The sequence below is a fragment of the Halichoerus grypus genome, chromosome 2, assembly GCF_964656455.1.
Source record: "Halichoerus grypus chromosome 2, mHalGry1.hap1.1, whole genome shotgun sequence".
Classification (NCBI taxonomy): Eukaryota; Metazoa; Chordata; class Mammalia; order Carnivora; family Phocidae; genus Halichoerus; species Halichoerus grypus.
This window is the reverse complement of record NC_135713.1, coordinates 189,865,965-189,884,939: the sequence shown is the minus strand read 5'-3', so window position 1 is coordinate 189,884,939 and position 18,975 is coordinate 189,865,965. Positions and strand designations below refer to the sequence as shown.

At 61.1% G+C, this 18,975-nt stretch overlaps 3 protein-coding genes across 12 annotated transcripts; 2 read left to right on the top strand and 1 right to left on the bottom strand.

Moving 5' to 3' along the window:
* Positions 1-8: 8 nt before the first annotated feature.
* CCR10 (C-C motif chemokine receptor 10) lies at positions 9-2,468 on the top strand. Of its 4 annotated transcripts, XM_036095442.2 has the most exons (3): positions 9-159; positions 998-1,245; positions 1,394-2,468. In XM_036095442.2, the coding sequence occupies exons 2-3, from the start codon at positions 1,072-1,074 to the stop codon at positions 2,459-2,461; spliced, it is 1,242 nt and encodes a 413-aa protein (XP_035951335.1). In that variant the 5' UTR covers positions 9-159; positions 998-1,071; the 3' UTR covers positions 2,462-2,468. The 4 variants fall into 4 exon arrangements, with proteins under 4 accessions (XP_035951335.1, XP_035951339.1, XP_035951337.1 ...); XM_036095446.2 differs by lacking the exon at positions 998-1,245; XM_036095444.2 differs by lacking the exons at positions 9-159; positions 998-1,245 and adding an exon at positions 316-562.
* A 2,079-nt stretch (positions 2,469-4,547) lies between these two features.
* Positions 4,548-13,225, top strand: PLEKHH3 (pleckstrin homology, MyTH4 and FERM domain containing H3). 4 transcript variants are annotated; one of them, XM_036095467.2, is made up of 14 exons: positions 5,213-5,293; positions 5,624-5,874; positions 7,263-7,318; positions 7,674-7,753; positions 7,854-8,045; positions 8,130-8,287; positions 8,400-8,520; positions 9,273-9,579; positions 10,132-10,339; positions 10,564-10,700; positions 10,993-11,125; positions 11,319-11,786; positions 12,091-12,282; positions 12,838-13,225. In XM_036095467.2, the coding sequence occupies exons 2-14, from the start codon at positions 5,713-5,715 to the stop codon at positions 13,012-13,014; spliced, it is 2,391 nt and encodes a 796-aa protein (XP_035951360.1). In that variant the 5' UTR covers positions 5,213-5,293; positions 5,624-5,712; the 3' UTR covers positions 13,015-13,225. The 4 variants fall into 4 exon arrangements, 3 of the variants coding, with proteins under 3 accessions (XP_035951361.1, XP_035951359.1, XP_035951360.1); XR_004918273.2 differs by lacking the exon at positions 5,624-5,874 and having other exon boundaries at positions 4,548-5,293; positions 11,319-11,761; positions 12,838-12,977; XM_036095468.2 differs by lacking the exon at positions 5,624-5,874 and having other exon boundaries at positions 4,553-5,293; positions 10,564-10,691.
* LOC118537770 (tubulin gamma-2 chain) lies at positions 12,321-18,811 on the bottom strand. Of its 4 annotated transcripts, none has more exons than XM_078065759.1 (12): positions 18,564-18,811; positions 18,170-18,282; positions 17,806-17,973; positions 17,423-17,491; positions 16,997-17,076; positions 16,454-16,580; positions 15,754-15,840; positions 15,489-15,638; positions 14,939-15,091; positions 14,680-14,841; positions 14,328-14,552; positions 12,321-13,659 (listed from the first exon to the last, which is right to left on the bottom strand). In XM_078065759.1, exons 1-11 carry the CDS (start codon positions 18,610-18,612, stop codon positions 14,355-14,357), a joined length of 1,356 nt encoding a protein of 451 aa, XP_077921885.1. In that variant the 5' UTR covers positions 18,613-18,811; the 3' UTR covers positions 12,321-13,659; positions 14,328-14,354. The 4 variants fall into 4 exon arrangements, with proteins under 4 accessions (XP_077921885.1, XP_077921886.1, XP_077921887.1 ...); XM_078065760.1 differs by having other exon boundaries at positions 12,321-13,613; positions 18,564-18,810; XM_078065761.1 differs by having other exon boundaries at positions 12,321-12,654; positions 18,564-18,810.
* Between the last annotated feature and the right edge of the window lie 164 nt (positions 18,812-18,975).

The following is an 18,975-nucleotide window of genomic DNA, read 5'->3' as shown; positions in this document are numbered from 1 at the left end:
GGGGGTAGAGAGCCTCCAGCCGCCGGGAAATACCCTGAATAACCTGAGGCTGGCAGGGACTGTGGCCGCAGGGGTGGGGGAAGGAAGGCTAGTGCCAGTGGAGAGGTCCCGAAAAATCCAAGAAAAGCGGGGGGTGAGTACCTGGAGATGGAGAAAAGAGTAAGTAAAAGAATCTAACATTTTCTGAAGGCAAATTATGCCTCAGGCACCTGTGCTAGGCACCCTCATAACCCTGTGAATTCGACATTTTTACCTCACTCCACTTTGCAGATGAAAAACCCGAGGCTCAAAGAGGTAAACTTACTCAAGATCACACAGGTAGCTAGCAAATGATGATATTCCCAAACCCATTCTTTTTCTACTGGCAGGGCAAAGAGAAAACAAAAACAGGGGGTGGAATGGGAAAGTTAGGTAAAGAGAGCCCACAGACCCTAATCCCCACCGCCCTCTTGGTCCCTTTCCCCGCCCCTTCCTTCCTGTCCCTCTAGGTTAACTTCTCTCCCCAGTGGCTATACTTCAGAAACCTGTGTAGCCAGAGATGGGGACGGAGCCCGCAGAGCAGGTGGGAGTGGGGGCTGGGGGGGGAAGGGTTATAGAGAGGGAGGGTAAGGCAAAGAGATGGGATTCTCCACCTGGTAACAAGCTTCTGCCATGTTTTGACCTATCCAGGGTATCTGGAGCCATCTGGGACCAGGGACCTTCCAGACAGATGGGGCTGGTGATGTGAGGCTGGGGTTGGGGGATGGGACTGGGCTGAGGGCAATGGTGAGCTGAACCTAGAGGTCCGAGGTTGCAACAGAGACCAGAAAACCTGAGCCGTAACCCTTGAGACTCCCCCACTCCCCCAGTCATGAGTAGTTCAGTGTACCTGTACTGGAGGTTAGAGGTGGGGGGGGGAGGGGAGAAAGGAAAAGACGTTTGAAACCCTCTCCACACCGTGCCGTGGAGTCCAGGGACCAGCTCCGAGGCAAAGCCTGCATGTGGGTGTTCTTTCCAGGAGAGGGCGCTGCAAACAGAACTGAAGCTCCAAGATCTATTAATAATAGAAACCTTGGCCTAAGGAGAGCACAGATGCTTCACATCCATTATCTTCCTTATTTCAAACAACTGTGCCACTTGGGCTGGTCAGGATTTCTAATCTCCACGTTATGTATCAGGCAACTGAGATCCAGAAAAGTCAAGGTCGGCCAGGAAGCTGGATGCAGAGGCAGGAGGGGTGCAGTGGAAGCCAAGGCCTGTTGGAGGGTATGTTAGGAAGAGTTTGGAGAAGAGTTTGTATCTTCTCCCTCTATACTGTTGTCACGCAGCAGCTCCCAGCTTGGAAAGTATGTGTGGGAGGGGGAGGGGTGTGGGAAGATGTCTCATAAGGTCTCTCTCATTTTGCCCTCCCCAGGTCTCCTGGGGCCCCTACTCGGGGGAGGATGAGGAGGCATACTCCGCCGAGCCGTTGCCAGAGCTCTGCTACAAGGCGGATGTCCAGGCCTTCAGTAGGGCCTTCCAACCCAGTGTCTCCCTGGTGGTGGCTGCACTGGGTCTGGCTGGCAATGGCCTGGTCCTGGCCACCCACCTGGCAGCCCGACGTGCTGTCCGTTCGCCCACTTCTGCCCACCTGCTCCAGCTGGCCCTGGCCGACCTTCTGCTGGCCCTAACCCTGCCCTTTGCCGCAGCCGGGGCTCTGCAGGGCTGGAGTCTGGGAAGTGCCACCTGCCGCGCCATCTCGGGCCTCTACTCCGCCTCCTTCCACGCCGGCTTCCTCTTCCTGGCCTGTATCAGCGCCGATCGCTACGTGGCCATCGCGCGGGCCCTCCCCGCTGGACCGAGGCCCTCTGCTCCGGGCCGCGCACACGTGGTCTCAGCCATCGTGTGGCTGCTGTCGCTGCTTCTGGCGCTGCCTGCTCTCCTTTTCAGCCAGGACGGGCAGCGGGAAGGCCAGCGGCGCTGCCGTCTCGTCTTCCCCGAGGGCCTCACGCAGACGGTGAAGGGGGCAAGCGCCATGGCGCAGGTGGTCCTGGGCTTCGCGCTGCCGCTCGGCGTCATGGCCGCCTGTTACGCGCTCCTGGGCCGCACGCTGCTGGCCGCCAGGGGGCCCGAGCGCCGGCGTGCGCTGCGCGTCGTTGTGGCCCTGGTGGCGGCCTTCGTGGTGCTGCAGCTGCCCTACAGTCTCGCCCTGCTGCTGGATACGGCCGACCTACTGGCTGCCCGCGAGCGGAGCTGCCCTGCCAGCAAGCGCAAGGATCTGGCGCTGCTGGTCACCGGAGGGTTGGCCCTGGCCCGCTGCGGCCTCAACCCCGTGCTCTACGCCTTCTTGGGCCTGCGCTTCCGCCAGGACCTGCGGAGGCTGCTGCGGGGTGGAAGCTGCAGCCCAGGGCCTCATCCCCGCGGCCGCTGCCCCCGCCCGCCCCGCCTCTCTTCCTGTTCGGCTCCCACTGAGACCCACAGTGTCTCCTCCTGGGACTACTAGGGCTGCGAATCAAGAGGGGTGGGGGGTGGGGGCTGGGGGGGGAGGGCGGGATTCCAGGGAGGATAGTGGGAAAAGGGAGTAGGTGGGGGAACACTGAGAAGGAGGTAGGGACCTAAAGGAATTGCTTCTGTACTTTGCCACATTAAATTGATAACATGGAAATGAGATGCAACCCAACAACTGTTACTATTTTTGAGTCACCGACTTGGAACCGGTGGGTTCCACCTCCCCCTTCAACTCGCTTGGCTGTGAGTGGAAGGCGCTGAGAGTCTGGGTGGGGGTGCAGAGCTGCTGAGCCTGCTGAAGCTCTAGGCACTGTCACCCCCTCCACCTTCACCTGGTCTCTGCGAACAAGATGTGAGGTGGGAAAGCTGCCAGACGAGGAGGGCTGGGGTTCCTCTTAAAGTAGCACAAGGAAGAGCTTTCTAACAACCACAGTGCTATCCAGTAATGGCTGCCTTAGCAAGTACCGAGTTCCTGGCCTCCGGAATGTTCAGGCCAAGGCTGTTGGGAACTGTGCGTGCCCGTGCGTGGTGTGGTGGTAGGCAGGGACAGTGGCCAGGAGATTCCCGTTTGGGGTAGGCTCTTGGATTAGATTACCACTTTAAGGTCCCTTCTAAGGTTCTGTGGCGGAAAGAAAAAAAAGAAAAAGGTAATTGAAAAAGTTGAGTCGGAGTTTTTCACCTTGGAGAAAAACCAAGGAGAGGGTTCCAATTTGAAAATTTCCAGAGTCGTTATCATGGGCGTGGTGGGGGTGGGGATGACTGCCGTTCTCCATCTTCCCTGGGGACAGGGTCAGAGGAAATGCACTGAGCCTGCCGGAAAGAGAGAGGTTAGACATCGGAAAGAACTTTCCTGCAGGCAAGGGCCTGGGATCCAGACAGGGAAGAGAGTATATGGTTCGAACGTCTCCATCTCCAGGAAATCTCAGTGCTGGCCACTGTCATCTGGGGCAAGGGCAAGGCCGGGATGGCCTCTAGAGACGGTCGCATTGATGCCTGGTCTTTGTTTTACACGAGCACGGTAGGCAGGATGGTGTTCACGTGCGACAACTCTCGCAGTTTAATATCCGGTCAGCAAAGCTGCCCCGACCACTCCAGCCTGGAGTGCGGGGACCCGGGGCAAGAAGGGCGTGGCGTGGCGAGGAGGTCTCAAGGGAGGCGCTGGCCCGACGTCCCCGCCCTGTCCCGCCCCGCCCAGATCGGGCAAGCCTTCCTTCCTAGAGCCTCCGGCGGCTGAGACCGAAAGCCACCGCCACCAGGAGACAGGATCCGGGGAAGGCCCGGAGATGGCGCTGATCTCCCAAAGGTCCTACAAGCCAGCCACGGGGGGCCAACCTGGAACCCTCCACCGGAGACCGCGGGAATCGCCGCTGAGTCAGCAACGCACGCGCGCGCCCGCGACCGCCCTGGCCCCGCCCCGTCCGCGGCCCGGCCCCGCCCCGCCCCGTCCTTTTAGCGCCTCGCTTAACCCCTTCCGACACAGAACCTCAGGCTATTCACCCTGAGAGGCCTCCACTCTATTCCAAGACCGCAGAATTGCCTTGAATCTTAAATCACTCTCCCCACTGGAGTTCAGTGAGCTGTGCGCTCAAAATTAGGTTTTATTTCCGACCTGGGTCTGCACTTCCCCGAGTCTCTGCCTCAGTTTCTTCACCTTAAAAAGGAGGTGACTCAGACCAAAGAATTGGACTACTCCATCCAGGGACGGAGGGCCGCCTCTAGAGCTGTGCCCGGCGCAGGCAGCCGAAGATCTTTCCTTTCTCAGGGACCCTGAGACGAGACAGGGGTTGAGAGAGCAGCAGTCGGGGCCTTCCTCTATGCCCTATGCCCTTCGTTCTCCAAAGCTCCGTCTCCAGAGGGTCTTTAATCTGTTGGTTGGTGAGCCAAGAGTTAAAACAAGGGCATGAAGGCGGGCTTCCGTGACATCACTAGCACTCCGCGTCCGACCTCAGGGACGGGGGCGTGGCTGACATCGCACCGCCCCCTCCCTCCTTATTCCTCTGCTCCTCCCCGCTGTCACCAAGCCAGGGGCACATGATGCAACCCGCCGCGGTTTCAGTGGCCTGATTGGTGGCCGCGCCCGGCGCCAGGCACAGGGATTGGGCAGGAGAGGCTGTGACGAAAACTGCACCCTGCCCTGTAAAGAAGGGAGGAGAGAAAGAAGAGGGAAAGGTGGGGGGGGCCTCCGAGGGGAGGGGGTTGGGGAGGCGGGGTCCCGGCGCTGTGCTCGCGCCCCTAGCGCGCCAGTCCCGGGGCTGCAGGGAGCGCAGCGCGCGCGGCCCGGGCCCCGGCCACCGGACACCCTACCGGACACGACCCTCCCTGGAGCTTGGACAACTGCCCACCTCGGACATTGCACCGGACACTGCCCCCCACAGGGCTGGACACTACAACGGACACTACTTCCCAGCTCCGGACATTGCTGCCCCCCCAGCCCTGGACTCTTTCCCCCTCCCCCTCCGGGGGCCCAGACCCCGAGCCCCCCGCAGGCTCTAGCAAGCGACCCCTTGCACCCTAGCGCCAGACACTGCCTCCTCCTTGTCCCCCTCTCCCTTCCCCTCCTCCCGCCGCATCATTCCCCCGCTGGGGTCGGAGCCCCGCCAGTTTCTCCGACCCCCTGCAGCTCGGCCCGGCTGCCCGCGCCCCCATCCCCCGGCTGCTCGCCCGGATGCCTCTCCCCGGGGGATTGTGGTGGCTCCTCTGCTGCCGTCGAGGCTTTACTCTTCTGCACCGGGACTACGGGGACGGCGAGCTTAGCGGGGACGGGGACGAGGACGAGGACGAGGAGACCTTTGAGCTGCGGACCCCGAGTCCAGCGGGCGGCGGGAGGGTAAGTCCCTGGGGATTTGGAGCCTTGTCTCAATCTCTCTCACTACAAGCGGCCGTCACGTCTGATCCTGCTCCAGACTCCAGCCAAACGCCGTGCTCTTGGCGGACGGGGACGTGGGAGAGGTTTTTGCCTGGGGGGCCAGGAGCCCCCGGGAGCTCAAGGAGCAGCCCTACTCGGGATGTGCCTGTGGGCCTCGCGCCACATGCTGGGCGCTGTCCACCTGCTAGGGGCCCCGAGGCAGGGGAGGCGTCACGCGTGGCCCGACCTGGCCCTGCCTCTCCCTTCCCCGCCGGGCCCGCGTCCCATCCCGTCTCCTTCCGCCTCCGCCAGCGCCGAGGAATGTGGCGAGGCCGGCTGGGCGGCTCGGACGCCTGGGTCCGCTCCGCTCCCAGTTCGTGAGCGCTGAGTGCTGGGGCCAGATGCCGGAGCTCCCGCCGCGGGGACCTGGGAGAGGGGGAGAAAGCATCCTCAGATTGGGGTCCGTGGCAGGGACCCCACGGAGAGGGAGCTGGGGGCCACGACTCTTCGAGGACCCCTCGTCATTACCCTGCCACTCAAGACAGAACTCTCGGCCCTCCCTGGTGAGGCTCCTGGGGAATCCCTGAGGGGATGGTGAGGGACACTTGGCTCCCCGGTTTTGTGGAATCTCCCCGTGGGGAAACTGAGGCTCGATTGGTCTGGAAGACCTCCATCCCCTGAGGTCCCCTCCCGGATTCCCCTGCACACCCGCAACCAGACTCCCGTGTGCTATGGCCTGGGTCAGGCTCCCATCCCCCGCTCAGGGGTCCCCAGCAGGCCCGGTGGCTCGGTGCCCGGGTGGGGCGGGCTGCGCCGCTGGGGCCGGCGCCAGCACCTGGCGGAGGCGGAGGGCGGATAAATATAGAGGGGGGTGGAGGGAGGGAAGCAGGGGACTGCCATTAGGAGACTTGGTCTAAGAGAGTGGTCAGCACCTGCCCCCGCGATGGTGTGGCTGAGAACTCCTCTTGGACCCTCCAGAAAAGAGGTGGATCTGCATCCCAGGAAGGCACAGGACCCAGGCGTCCCCAAGCTTCCAGCCTGGGCAGGGTCGGCTCTGTGAACCACGCCATTGCCTCCCTCATGCTCCACCTCCACCCCCCTCCCCCGAGCTTGGGGACAGGTGTCCCTGTCCCCCCTCCCCCACCTCCCCGTCCTGGCTTTAACAGTCTGGGCGCAATGGGACCATGGCACAGTTCCTGCCTGACCTGGCTCCTGGACGGGTTTTTGGACTCTCTCAGACCCCAGTCTCCTGTTGAAGTTCCAGGGCAGGGGGGAGAAGGGCAAAATCCTGAACTGTATCTCCCCTGGAGAGTGTGTGCCAGTTTTCAGCCTGCCCTTCCTGAGCCCTAGCAAAGGGGGAGGGTCTCTGCTTACCGTTGAGTTTCAGGGGTGTCTGTGGGAGGGCATAAGACGTTCTTGGAGAAAGCCATACACTGAAGGAGTCCCTCTTCCCTTCATCCACCTCTGTGCCCACCACCTGCCTGTCTGCCAGCTAATGAAGGGAAAATGAGGAGGAGGGGATGACTTCCAACAAGAAGGAGCTCCATCCACCTCTCTCTTTTTGAAGATGGGGAAGCTAGGGCCCAAAGACTGAGAGGATCTGTGAAGGTTCCACAGCCAGTCAGTGGTTCGAGTTAGTGGTCAGACTGTTACTAGAACCCAGGTCTCCCGACTGGACTCCCTGCACAGTGCTCTTTCCACCCTATCCAGCCCTGATTTAAATCTTCAAAGGGGAACAGAGACAAGGCGGGAGCCTTGACTTCTTAGCTGGGGCTGTTCTGTAGAGATTGGCAGAAGGGGCTACCTCCTGGCTTCAGCTCTCTCCCTCACAGTCACGACCCCACTCCTTGATCCCTCAATTCCCTGAGCAGCGCTGTCCGGGGGGCAGAAGCCACGGGCATCCTGCGCTGACGGCTGTGATCCTGAGGGCTGCCCCCGCCTGTTTCCCCAGGGCCCCCTGGACGTGACGCTCACTCAGCCGGTGAGGAGCGGGCCGGTCTCAGACAGGTGAGCTCGGCCCCTGCGTCTCAGGGTATGAAGCCCCCAGCCTGTTCCCGGGACCCCAATCCTCGCTGTCTTCCCTCCGCAGTTGTGCAATAAGGGAGAGGCCTTACGCCGGACGCTGTGGTTTGGCCGGGGTCCCGGCGGGGCGGTCCGACTGGGGGCGCGGGGAGAAAGGGGGGGTCTGGGCTATTTCTGGTGCGAGGTCAGAACGGCCCAGCGGTTCCCACAGCCTGGGGGAGGGGTGTCCAGGCCAGGAGCAGGCTCCCCTCGCGGTCTGGGGAGCCCCGACTGAGGAGCCCCCTGGAGGCGGGGTGCGGGACCGACAGCCTCGCCCAACCCTCCCTCCCCTCTGGCCCAGGCTGCAGAGCTGGGAGGAGACACGGAGCCTCATCCCGGAGAAGGGGCCGCCTGAGGAGGACCCGGACGTCGTCGTGAAAGGTGGGGACCCACCTTATGCACCCTGGAAGTCTCAATCCCAACCCTCCAGGGGATAACGTCTTCTCCTGCTCACCCCCTTTTTCTCCCTCCCCTCCCCCAGGTTGGCTGTACAGAGAGCCCCGCGGAGGAGGGGCTCGGCCCTGGTTGCCCCCGCGCCGGGCCTGGTTCGTGCTCACCCGGGACTCCCTGGACCAGTTCAGTAGCGGCGGGAAGGGGGCGCGGCGCCTCGGGAGCCTCGTGCTCACCAGCTTGTGCTCGGTGACCGGCCCGGAGCGCCGTCCCAAGGAGACCGGTGAGACTTCGTGGGGATTCTTGTACCTCCCTGCGCATCGGCCCCAGCCGGCCCTGATTGCCCTCCACCGCCTCTTTTTCCCAGGTCTGTGGTCAGTGACCGTGTCGGGCCGGAAGCACAGCGTCCGGCTCTGCTCCCCCCGCCAGGCCGAGGCCGAACGCTGGGGGGTGGCGCTGCGAGAAGTGATCGCCTCCAAGGCGCCGCTGGAGACCCCTACCCAGCTGCTGCTTAGGGATATTCAGGTGTGAAAGAGGGGACTTCATGGAGAAAGAGGAGGGTGGTGGACCCAGAAGCTTTCTGAGTTCATGGGGAGCCCCTTTTTCCATCCCTGTGACTCCCTTCCCTGGCTTCTAGGAGAGTTGTGGGGACCCGGAGGCCGTGGCCCTTATTTACCGACGGAACCCAATTCTGAGGCACACCAGTGGGGCCTTGTATGCTCCACTCCTGCCCCTGCCCTACGGTGTCAGCGCCCCAGGTGAGTGGTGGCATGGCTCCAGTCCCTTGGACGGGGAATCTGAATGCCTCACTTGACAAGGACTTAGAAGTCCAAAAGGCGCCCAGCCCCTCACTTTTCAAAGGGCTGAGAATGGAAGCTGACCAGACTGATACCCAGGTGGAGGAGAGGAAAGCCGGCACAGGAAAAAAGGCCCCCTTTGACCCCCTTCTCTATGGGTCTCATTCTGACTACCGATACTCCTTCATGAGTTTTTACACTCTGTTTTTCATTATACTCTTGAGCCCCTGTCATACTATGTTTACAAGTGCTGGAAAAGCCAGCACTTTGGGAGAATGTGCTGGCCTCATCCAGCTATATCTCTTCCCAGAAATGAATAGTGACCAGTCCCGGTTCTAAAACTAGAAGATTAAGGGGAGCTGGGAGAAGAACCCTTGTTTCCCGACTCCTGGTCCAGCCTGTTTTCTGGCCCATGGTGATGGCTCTTAGTGCCCAATTACAGAATCTGGGGTCTGAACCTGTGTCCTTTAGTCAACCCCTGTAGCTCACTAACTCAGAGTGCAGCCTTAGGGGCTCCGGACGGGGAGGGGCCTGGGAGGCTCTGTGGGGACCACTGCTTTCCCTTCACTCTTCCTGTCCTTCGTACTCTCCCCTCCTTGCCACCCCCTGTCCCCTTACACTCCCTCTGACCTTTCCCTGGTTCATGCCTTCCTTCCAGGGCCCAGCTCTGTGTCCCCTCTCCAAACCGTCCCTCCGCCCCCCCCCTCCCGCAGGTCCGGGCTACGCGCCCTTGCGCGAGGAGGCGGTGCGGCTGTTCCTGGCGCTGCAGGCGCTCGAGGGGGCGCGGCGCCCCGGGCCCCTGATGCAGGGTGTGCTCCAGACCTGCCGGGACCTGCCCGCGCTCCGCGACGAGCTCTTCCTGCAGCTGGCTAAGCAGACCTCGGGCCCCGCAGGGCCCCCCGGGCCCCCAGCTACCCAAGACCCCGCGGCCCTTCGGTACTGGCAGCTCCTCACCTGCATGAGCTGCACCTTCCGGCCCGGGGGAGCTGTGCGGGGGCACCTCCTGGGGCATCTGGAGAGGTGAGGGGGAGGGGCGCGGAGGGAGCTACAGGGCTGGGAGAGAATGACAGGCCTTGCCAAATTGGCGGGTGGAGAACTTGCAGCCAAAGAAGGGAAGAGACTTGACCGCTGCTAATATGTACAGCGTCTTTGTGGGAACGACAAGATCATATCCCACTTTCGGGCGGAGGAATTACAAGAGGCGCCCCCCTTTGGGCAAGAGGAATTACTAAGGGCTGCTTTTCCTCCGGGCTGAGGCAGTCCAGCCAGGGCTTTTAGGTTGCACAGCGGGATGGGACTGGATTTTGGATTTCATCTCGAAGGAGGATCAGGGAGACTTTGGCAAGTGGGAGGGGGAGGTTCGGAGAGAGCTGTCAGGGCCTTTGAAAGTAATTCAGCTCCATGCAGTGCTCCAAGGGTAGATTCAGAAGAGAGCTGGTGGCTACCTTCAAGCAACTTGAGTTGGAAGGGAGGGAATCCATGAGAGGAAAGAAACGAGACGATAAGAAGGCGAGAGGGAGAGGGAGAAGGAAAGCCCTCTGAGCACTGACCCTCGGGTCTTCCCTAACCCAGGACGGAGCAGGCGCTCCCGGACACAGAACTGGCGGCCTACGCGCGCTTCATCAGGAAAGCGCTGGGCCGGACGCGCGGCCGGGAGCTGGTGCCTTCGCTGGCAGAGATTTCAGCGCTGAGCCGACGGCAGGAGCTCTTATGCACCGTGCACTGTCCGGGGGCTGGTGCCTGCCCTGTGACCATAGACTCCCACACCACGGCGGGCGAGGTAAGGCGAGAAAAGACCCCTGAAACCTCAACCCCTCCTCCCAGCTTCCCATGCCCGGCTGTCCTGATGCCTGGGCTCTAGGTTTGCCCAAGTCTGAGATGCATCATTTGCGTAAGGAGGGGGAGGGGGAGGAGGAGTGTCGGGACCTGGAGACCTGAAAGAGCTCTCCAGTTGGCGAGACCCCGGCGCGGCCTGACTTTCCTCCCATTCCTCCTCCGCCCCAGGTTGCTCGAGAGCTGGTGGGGCGGCTGGGCTTGGCCGGGAGCCGCAACGCATTCGCGCTGTACGAGCAGCGAGGAGCCCAGGAGCGAGCCCTGGCTGGGGGTACTCTCATGGCCGACGTGCTCACCAGGTTTGAGAAGTAAATGTCCAGCCCCAGCCCCGCTCTCCGTTAACCCATCTGCCTCTCAGCTCCGGTCAATCCCTGTGCAAACGTTTTGCGAGCGCTGGCCACTTGCCCTGCACAGTCACGTTTGCTGGTTCACAGAGGGGCCCTGCCCTCGGGCGGTTTGCTGTCGGGTTTCCAGGCGTCCCAGACATCTGGCCCCGCCCCCAGCATGGTCGCGCTCCTCCCCCCACCCCCGCCAGCGGTGTCCAGCGCCTTGGAGGGGGTCCCGCTTCTGCCTGGCATCCAGTCCTCATCTCTTCTGCAGTTTGGCGGCGGAGGAAGCCGCGCTAGACGACTCGCCGGACTCTGGTTGGAGACTATGTCTGCGTCTTCACGGGCCCCTGCACCCTGAGGGGCTGTCCCCAGACGGTCACGAACTGCCTTTCCTCTTTGAGCAGGTGAGCATCTCCGGAATTCACCCCCCCCAAAGACCCCTCCCCCCCCCGGACTGAACCCCTCGCTTTCCGAGCCGTCACATTTAACAGTTACGGCAACCTCGCGGGAGGCTTTACTCGGACCCAGACCTCAGATTTTGCACCCCCGGGGCTGTTCGCCGCCCCTCCCGCGCTGACACCCGGTGCCTCCTCCTAGGCTCACGCTCTGCTGCTGCGCGGCCGGCCGCCCCCGCCCGACGACACGCTGCGCGCCCTGGCGGCGCTGCGTCTGCAGAGCCTGCACCGAGACTTCTCCCCGAGGGCGCCCCTGCCGCGCCTGGACCGCCTGCTGCCGCCCTCCGCCCCGCCGCGGGAGGACCCTCCCCGCCCCGTCCCCAGGCCTCCGCCCTCCGCCGCCCTGCTGGCCGGGGCGATCTGGAGCCCGGGCCTGGCCAAGAGGCGCGCGGAGCGGACCCGGCGCGGCGGCGGCGGCGGGGCCGGCGGCACGGCGGGAAGCGCGGCCCGCGAGGGAGGCGGTGGCGCCGGCAGGGCGGCCGCTGTGCTGGGCGGCTGGAAGCGGCTACGGGGCATGGGCCGAGCTGAGGCCATGGCTGCCTACCTGGCTCTGGCGGCGCAGTGTCCAGGGTTCGGCGCTGCTCGGTATGACGTTCTGGAGCTGAGCACGGTGAGGGGGAGAAGGGAGAGGGGACTCTGGCGGCCCAAGCCCTACACCTCTGCCCCAGAGCCACAGGCCCCACTGTGGGTCGTTTCACTCCCCCCGCCCAGCACAGCTGCCCCTCCCAAACCCCAGGAGTCACACTGGCCCTTGGGCTCTCACCTCTCCGGAGCCTTAAGCCCCTCCACACATGCAGTGTGGATCACAGAGGGGACGGGGAAACTCCCTGCTCACAGCCATCGCCCCCACCACCACCAAAAATAATGCTGCGGGGTCCCCTCCTTCCACCCTGACTCTACCTATCTGTCCGTAGGAGCCTGGTGGGGGCACTCCACAGAAGCTATGCCTGGGCTTGGGGGCCAAGGCCATGTCCCTCTCCCGGCCCGGTGAGACAGAGCCCGTCCACAGTGTCAGCTATGGCCATGTGGCCGCCTGCCAGCTAATGGGCCCCCACACCCTGGCACTGAGGGTGGGAGAGAGCCAGCTCCTCCTGCAGAGCCCCCAGGTGAGTGGGAAGAGGGTGTGGAAGGAGGAAGGAAGGGAAAGGATGTCAAGAAACATTTTATTAAACACTGAACCGGGTACAGCTCTAGGCACCGGGGATCCAGCAGTGATCAAAGACAAGCTCAAGGCGCTTACATTAGAGCAGGCTGTCAGACACTCCAGAAGGAATCGAAAACTATATAAGACAGGAATAAATGCTACCAAGGTAAGGGTGGGGTGACACGAAGAGATTGGAAGGAGTCATAGCATTAGGTAGGACAGTCAGGAAGGGATACTGGAGGTGACATTTAGGCTAGCCACAGGAAGATCTGGGCAACAGCATTCCAGGTAGAGGATATTGCAGGTGGAAAGGCCCTGAGAGGACAACAGCATCCTGGAGAAGCAGAAAGACACAAGTGTGACTGGCGCATAATGAGTGAGGGAGAGCGCTGTGGTGAGGAGGGAAAGGTTGCAGGGGGGCAGCTCTCGGAAGGCCCTGGTCAGGAGCCTGGGTGGAAGATGAGACAAAGGAGAACCCAGTGGCCCCTACTGCCCTCTGACCTCTGCCCTCTCTTAGGTGGAAGAGATCATGCAGCTGGTGAATGCCTACTTGCCCAATCCCTCCCCCGAGAGGCCTTGCAGCAGCCCTTCTCCTCCATGCCAAGACCTGCCAGACACCTCCCCTCCCAGCCAGCACCCGGGCCTGGACGAGCCCCAGGGACAGTCTGGTTGTTTGGGGCAGCTGCAGGACTGAGCCTGCCAAGAGGTCACGACCTCCCTTCTGCCTCCAGCCTGGACCTGGACTGCTCTGAGATTTGAGGAAACCATGGACCCTTTTGGCCCTGCAGGGACAGGGCACACCCCACACCCAAGGGCTGCAATGGGTGCAGACAATTTTCTAGTTTGTTTCTTAATTTATTTGTAGAAGAGAAGCAAAAAAAAAAAAAAATCCTTATTTACACAAACGCTTCCTGTGGGAGTGTTGTCAGTGGGACAAGTTAGAGTCCCATAGCTCAGCGCTCCACCCCTGGGGACGCCCACATTCTGGGCTTTTACCAGCACGGAGGGGAGTCTGGACACCACAGGGCTCCACCCTCCATGACCTTCTGGATTTAACCTCCTCCTCGCCAGCAGGCTGCCACAGGGTGCTGGGTGGGGCAGGCAGCAGGGCAGTTTTGGAAGCTGGCAATTACTCACACTCACTTCTCCATTGAGTGGCACAGGGGTGGCCTCCTGGCGTCCCCGAGGCCGGAAGGCAGTGAGTCATCAGGCCTGGCGCTACCCAGCTCCTACCCCAGTGTCCAGCTTCTGGGCCCTCGTTGGGTCCATTTCGGTGTGCCTACTGCTTTGGGTCTGGAATGGAGAGAAGCTTGGGGCAGGATCAGACCCAAGAACTTCTCTGGCACAGATAAACAAACACCTTATCAGGATGGGTTCAGCCCTACTCCTGAGTTCCGCTCCTGCTTTATCAAGTTAGGTTGAATTGGGTTGCGTTCCTGAGGATCTAATAGCCTTGGGCGCTGGGAATCCAGAGTCCCAGGTTTCCTGACCTGCTCAGAATGCTGCAGGCCCTCCTTCACTAGCCCCCACGGCCTACTCCCTGAGTGGAAGAGTCTGGGGTAATGCTGATCCACCCTGGGGCAGGAGCTTAGGCACCGAGGACAGAGCAGACTTCAGTAACCCTCTGTAATCTTGAGAGGTAGGGCTGACTCCAGTAGAGCCGCCTGGTTCTAGGCCAGGTATGCCAATGGAAACAGTGACCACACTGACACCCGGACTACTGGTAGGAAGCTAGAGCAGGTAAAGGCCACATGCCTGGGAACTGGGAGGGAACATGGCTCATCCCCCCATATTCACAGACCAAGCCCTGACTACATCCACAACCAAGCTCTGACTATATTCACGACAAAGCTTTATTACTTCACTAGAGCTAAACAAGCATATCAAAGGTCGGGGCAGAGAAGGGAGGAAGTAGGGCCAGTGCCTGGGCTGGAGATGAATCTAGAAAGGTTTTTGGGGAGGGGAATCTGGGTCACAGGGACCAGGCATTATGGGGACTGTGCTTACTGTCCAGGGGAAGTGGTGGGGAAGAAGTCACTGCTCCTGGGTGCCCCAGGAGATGTAGTCTGGCCGCGTGGCTGCGTGGTACTCGTCGATGAGTTCCTGCACAACCTCTCTGGACGTGTCCAGCTCATCAAAGTTCTCCTTGAAGATGTCCTCCTTGCGGAACTGCTCCAGGAAGGCCTCCCGCTTCCGCAGCTTGTCATACTGCTGGCAGGAACTTTCAAAGAGCTGAAAGAGATAGAAATCTCCAGGATGGGAACCAGTGCGAGATAAGGGGCTGGAATGGAATGGGGCAGAATGATAAGAGTGGCTAGTGGAACAGAGTGGTCAAAGAAGACCAGGAGATTAGGCTCACCGAGGAGATGCTGGTGTGGTTGGCCATCATGAGCCCACTGACCCGGTGGGCCGAAGGCAGGTAGGGAGACTTCCTTGACAGGGCCACCTGGATGCTGGCAGGGCCCCAGGGGATGAAGTTGGCCAGCTTCCGTTCCCGGATCCTCTGCAGACTCTTGTGGACCTGGGGGGAGGGGGTGCACACAACACACAACAGTGGTGGTGGTAGCCTCTCCTCTACCCCGTGGGTTCCGGGGGTGGCACGAAGGGGCCTCACCTACCTGGGTGGGGTCCACCTCCCCCTGGATGATGTTGAGGATGGCGATGTAGCAGTGGTTGGTCTGGCGATCCCGGCCTGTGGACACCATCACGTTCTTGGGCTGCAGCAGCCGCCTCATGACATCCAGGACCGTGGTCTTCCTCACGCTGGCCACCTGAGGGGACAGCGGGCCCCAGGGCCCAGGCCGGCACTCAGGGCCCAGTCCGATGCCTGAGCCCCATCAGACTCGGGCTAGTGCGGTCTCTTGGGGAAGTGTCTCGAGACGCAGGTCTACACTGAGCCTCTCTGCTCTGGGACCAGGAGAGAGGTTCTTAGCCCTCCTCAGCTCAGCCAGGGCACGCCCCTGTGCGGGAGCGTCCACAGACCCCACAGAGCCCGGGCCCTGCGGGGAGCCAGGGGCAGAGGGGAGAGGAGAGGAGAGCAGGTCAGCGTGGAGTCGGACGGTCCGTACCAGTCCCCGAGCACAGAGCCTCTGGGGGCCTCAAAGGGCAGCTCCCGGGGCAGCGGGGGGAGAGAAAGGCGAGGGCAGGGCCTGCCGGGGCTGCTCCTACCGACTGGTCCGTGGTGAGCGGGGTGTAGCCCGTCATGAGGAAGTGGAGTCGGGGAGTGGGGATGAGCGAGGCGATGAGGCCGATGAGGTCGTTGTTCATGTAGCCGGGGTAGCGCAGGGTGGTAGTGCTGGCTGACATGATGGTGGACACCTGCGGACGGCAGCGCGCGTCGTGGGCCGCGGCCCCGGGGACGGGGCTCCCTTCCCGAGACGACACTCCGGTGAGGGGGGGCTCCAGCCCAGGGAGTCCAGGAGTGGGGGCTCACCAGCTGGTTGATCTGGGAGAAAGACGGGTTCTGGATGTGCAGGCGGTCGGTGGCGATCCGGTTCAGGGCTGTGTTGTCCAGCACCACCTGGGGGGGGGACAGAAGAGGGTCACGGCACCTTTTTGAGGAGAAAGCAGGCAGAGAGATAAGTTATTAGCTTAGCCCCCTCTAAACTCCAAAGCCAGGACGTAGGTGTGTTAGCTTTAAAAAGGGGCACTGTCTCAGGGGCATCACAAGACACTTTTCTACTCCCCAGTAAACAAATGGGATTGTCCCCATGTGCCATTCACTATGCCTGGCTCTGGAGATACATGGTGGATAAAACAGGCACGGTCTGTGCCCCTCACAGAAAAGTACAGTTACAGCCTGAAATACGTACAAAGGAATTTGACCTTGAATGGGCGGTCAGGGAAGATTTGACTAAGAAAGTGACCCTTGGGCTGAGAATTTAAGCATGAATAGGCATTAAATAGGCTAACTGGGGACATATGTCAGGGGGTATACACTTTCTTGAGAGCCTTACTGCCTAAAGGGACTATAAGCAACTTGGAGTCAAGTCCTTAGTTCATAATTTGGGCCACCGGGTATGGCTTTGTTGGTCCTCTGTTCTCTGGGCAGGGGCTTGCGAAGGTCAGGTGTCCATGTCTCACTGGTTTGAGGAGGTGGACCAAAGCCGCCTCCTCCCTTCTCCGGTGCTTACCACACAGTCTGCGTTCTGGGTCAGCCTCTTGAGCGTGAGCAGGGAGTTATAGGGCTGGACCACCACATCGCTCATCTCATCCTGGTTGGGAAACACTGAGTACGTCTGCACCAGCTTCTTGGGGTACCTGGGGGTGAAGAAGAGGGAAAAGGGAACGTGACACAGTGAATTGGAAGGACTCCCATCACTGCCCATCTGGGTCTTCTCTAGAGCTAACAGGGCCATTCCTTTCCAAGTGTCACCAAGCTCTTGGTACAAAAGGGGGGGCCAGGGCAGAACTGAGTGCTCAGAGCCCAGAGTCAAAAAAGAATAAACCTAAAGCATCAAACCCATCAAACCCTTAAGGTCCCTCCTCTCCCTAGGCAAACCCACTCTTGGGTGTTCTTGCTTCCAAGATGTTCCCTGGATGGCCAGGCTCTGTTCCTACCAATGACTCAAAGCCACAGTGCCAGGCCTTCCAGTCCAAGAGAAAAAAAGGGATAAAAAGGAAAGACCTTACCCAGGGAACCAGGGCTAATGCCCTCTCCCCAAACACAGGCTTACCTGTCATTCAGTCGTTCGAGAAGGTAGGAGCCCAGGCCAGAACCTGTCCCCCCAGCGATGGAATGACACAGCACGAAGCCCTGCATGGGGAGGGATGGAGAGGCAGTCTCCAGGGATGTGGGGGAGAGGCTTCAGGCTTGTCTCATTCCCCACTCCCAACACACTCATGTCTCAAGGCTTCTTCTGTGTCCATCCAGGCTGACACTCCTTGGGAAGGAAGACTCATGCCTAAGGAGCTGATGCCATCTAGATTAGGATCTCCTTGAGGACAAGTACTGTACCTTATTTACTTCGATATCTCACATAGGATACTCAAAAAATTAGTTTTGAATAGAATTGCCCCATCACACCACCTGTTCAGGTACGTCCTGACCTTTCCCCAGCACTTTTCAGCCTTGTTTTCCCTTCAGCGGGGCAGAGCCTCACCTCTAAGCTGTCACTTCCATCTGCTTCTCGGTCTATGATGTCAAAAATGTCTTCGTGGATTTTCTCGCCCTGTAGAGAGAGACATGGGAGGGAGGGTCAGGATGAAGGTTCTGGGGAGTATCTCTTTTCAGCACCAAGAACTCTACCCTGGGACACCGCTGCTACCCTCAAGCAGAGCCTCAGCCGTGACCCTCAACCCAAAAAAGCTATTTTGCAAATGATTTGCAGTCTGCATAAACCTCTCCCTGGCTGTCCCTCTTGTCAGGGTATCCCTTCGTCTCTTATTTATTGTCAGTCTGGTCTAGTCAAATCCCCAGGCTGCCTGAGCCTGCCTTGCCCTGGGGAGGGAACATCAGGGGTTTCTGGGATGGCCACCCAGATACCTGCGAGAATCCACTGGCCCAGTTGTTGCCAGCCCCTCCGCCATGCTCCGACAGGTAGATGTTCTCTGGGTTGTAGAGCTTGGCATAGGGGGAGTTGAGGATGGAGTGGATCACCCGGGGCTCCAGGTCCAGCAGCACCGCCCTGGGGATGTAGTGCTCATCGTCTGCCTGTCAAGGGGCATCCAGCAAGGGGGCCCAATCAGCTAAGGCCCAGTCCTCCATCCTCCCAGCTCTGGCTCCTGCCTGCCCCGCCCCCGCCCCCCCCCCCCCCCAGCCAGCCGCCCTGGCTCTTCTGCCCAGCGGGTTTCCCGCTACCAGGCCTCTGCCCTTCCCTCAGACCCCCTGGCCAAGTCGCTGGGGGCACCTGGTAGAAAAAGACGTCCTTGCGGTCAGTGCCCTCGGTGGCGAACTCCTCCACGATGCCCTCGGGGCTGATACCATGCTCGGCGCACAGCTGTTTCCAGAACTCGAACCCAACTGGGGGATGGGGAGAGATGCCTGGGTCTGCTAGTCACAAGGCCTCAGGAGCCCAGGGTTAGGCTCAGAAGCTGTCACACTCATAGGCTGCACCCAAGACACCTGATCTGGGAGCTGTCACAGCCCAGGCGCGGCTCTCCATCTGGGACGTGTTCATCATGCGCAATAGGGCAGGGGATTCATGGAAGGGAAAGGGAGACTGGAGGATGCCAAGCACTGGGTGGGACCCGAAGGGGCAGAACCGGAGACTGGAGGGGCCCGGTGCTCGCTCGCTCGCTCACTCTGGTTGCCGCACTGGCCCAGCTGCAGGGTGATGATCTCCCGGGGCATCGCTCTTCAGCCCTGCCCCGCGGGAGTCACGGCGGAGACGAATGCCTGGCAGCCCGGCTCGCAGGACGTGGGGAGCGCGCGCTCTCTTCGTCTTTTGACGCGAGTGCTCGGTCTGCGCCTGTGCAGTGCGGGTCTCCCGGCTGCCGCCGGGCCGAGGAGCCCAACCGGGACATCATTTCCCCCACAACACTTACAGCTGGAATTCGGCACAAGCGCAGTGTGAGGCCACGCCCCCTTCTGCTCACCGCTCCCCCCCCCCCAGCTCCGCGCCTGCGCGGTGAGACTTGTTGGGGAGGCGGGGAGTAGAGACCCGGGTGTCGGGGCGGGGAGGGGCGGTCCAGGTGGGCCCGGTCAGCTGGGCGT

Excerpts from the sequence above, each read along its gene's own strand:
- CCR10 (XM_036095440.2), top strand. The coding sequence starts at position 979 with ATGTGGGTGTTCTTTCCAGGAGAGGGCGCTGCAAACAGAACTGAAGCT. Across the intron at positions 1,246-1,393 it reads AAGCCAAGGCCTGTTGGAGG|GTCTCCTGGGGCCCCTACTC; the intron begins GTATGTTAGGAA and ends TGCCCTCCCCAG.
- LOC118537770 (XM_078065759.1), bottom strand. The coding sequence starts at position 18,612 with ATGCCCCGGGAGATCATCACCCTGCAGCTGGGCCAGTGCGGCAACCAG. Across the intron at positions 17,492-17,805 it reads GGGCCAGTGGATTCTCGCAG|GGCGAGAAAATCCACGAAGA; the intron begins GTATCTGGGTGG and ends CTCTCTCTACAG. Across the intron at positions 15,841-16,453 it reads CCCAGAACGCAGACTGTGTG|GTGGTGCTGGACAACACAGC; the intron begins GTAAGCACCGGA and ends TCCCCCCCCCAG.
- PLEKHH3 (XM_036095466.2), top strand. The coding sequence starts at position 5,132 with ATGCCTCTCCCCGGGGGATTGTGGTGGCTCCTCTGCTGCCGTCGAGGC. Across the intron at positions 8,288-8,399 it reads TGCTGCTTAGGGATATTCAG|GAGAGTTGTGGGGACCCGGA; the intron begins GTGTGAAAGAGG and ends CCTGGCTTCTAG. Across the intron at positions 8,521-9,272 it reads CTACGGTGTCAGCGCCCCAG|GTCCGGGCTACGCGCCCTTG; the intron begins GTGAGTGGTGGC and ends CCCCTCCCGCAG.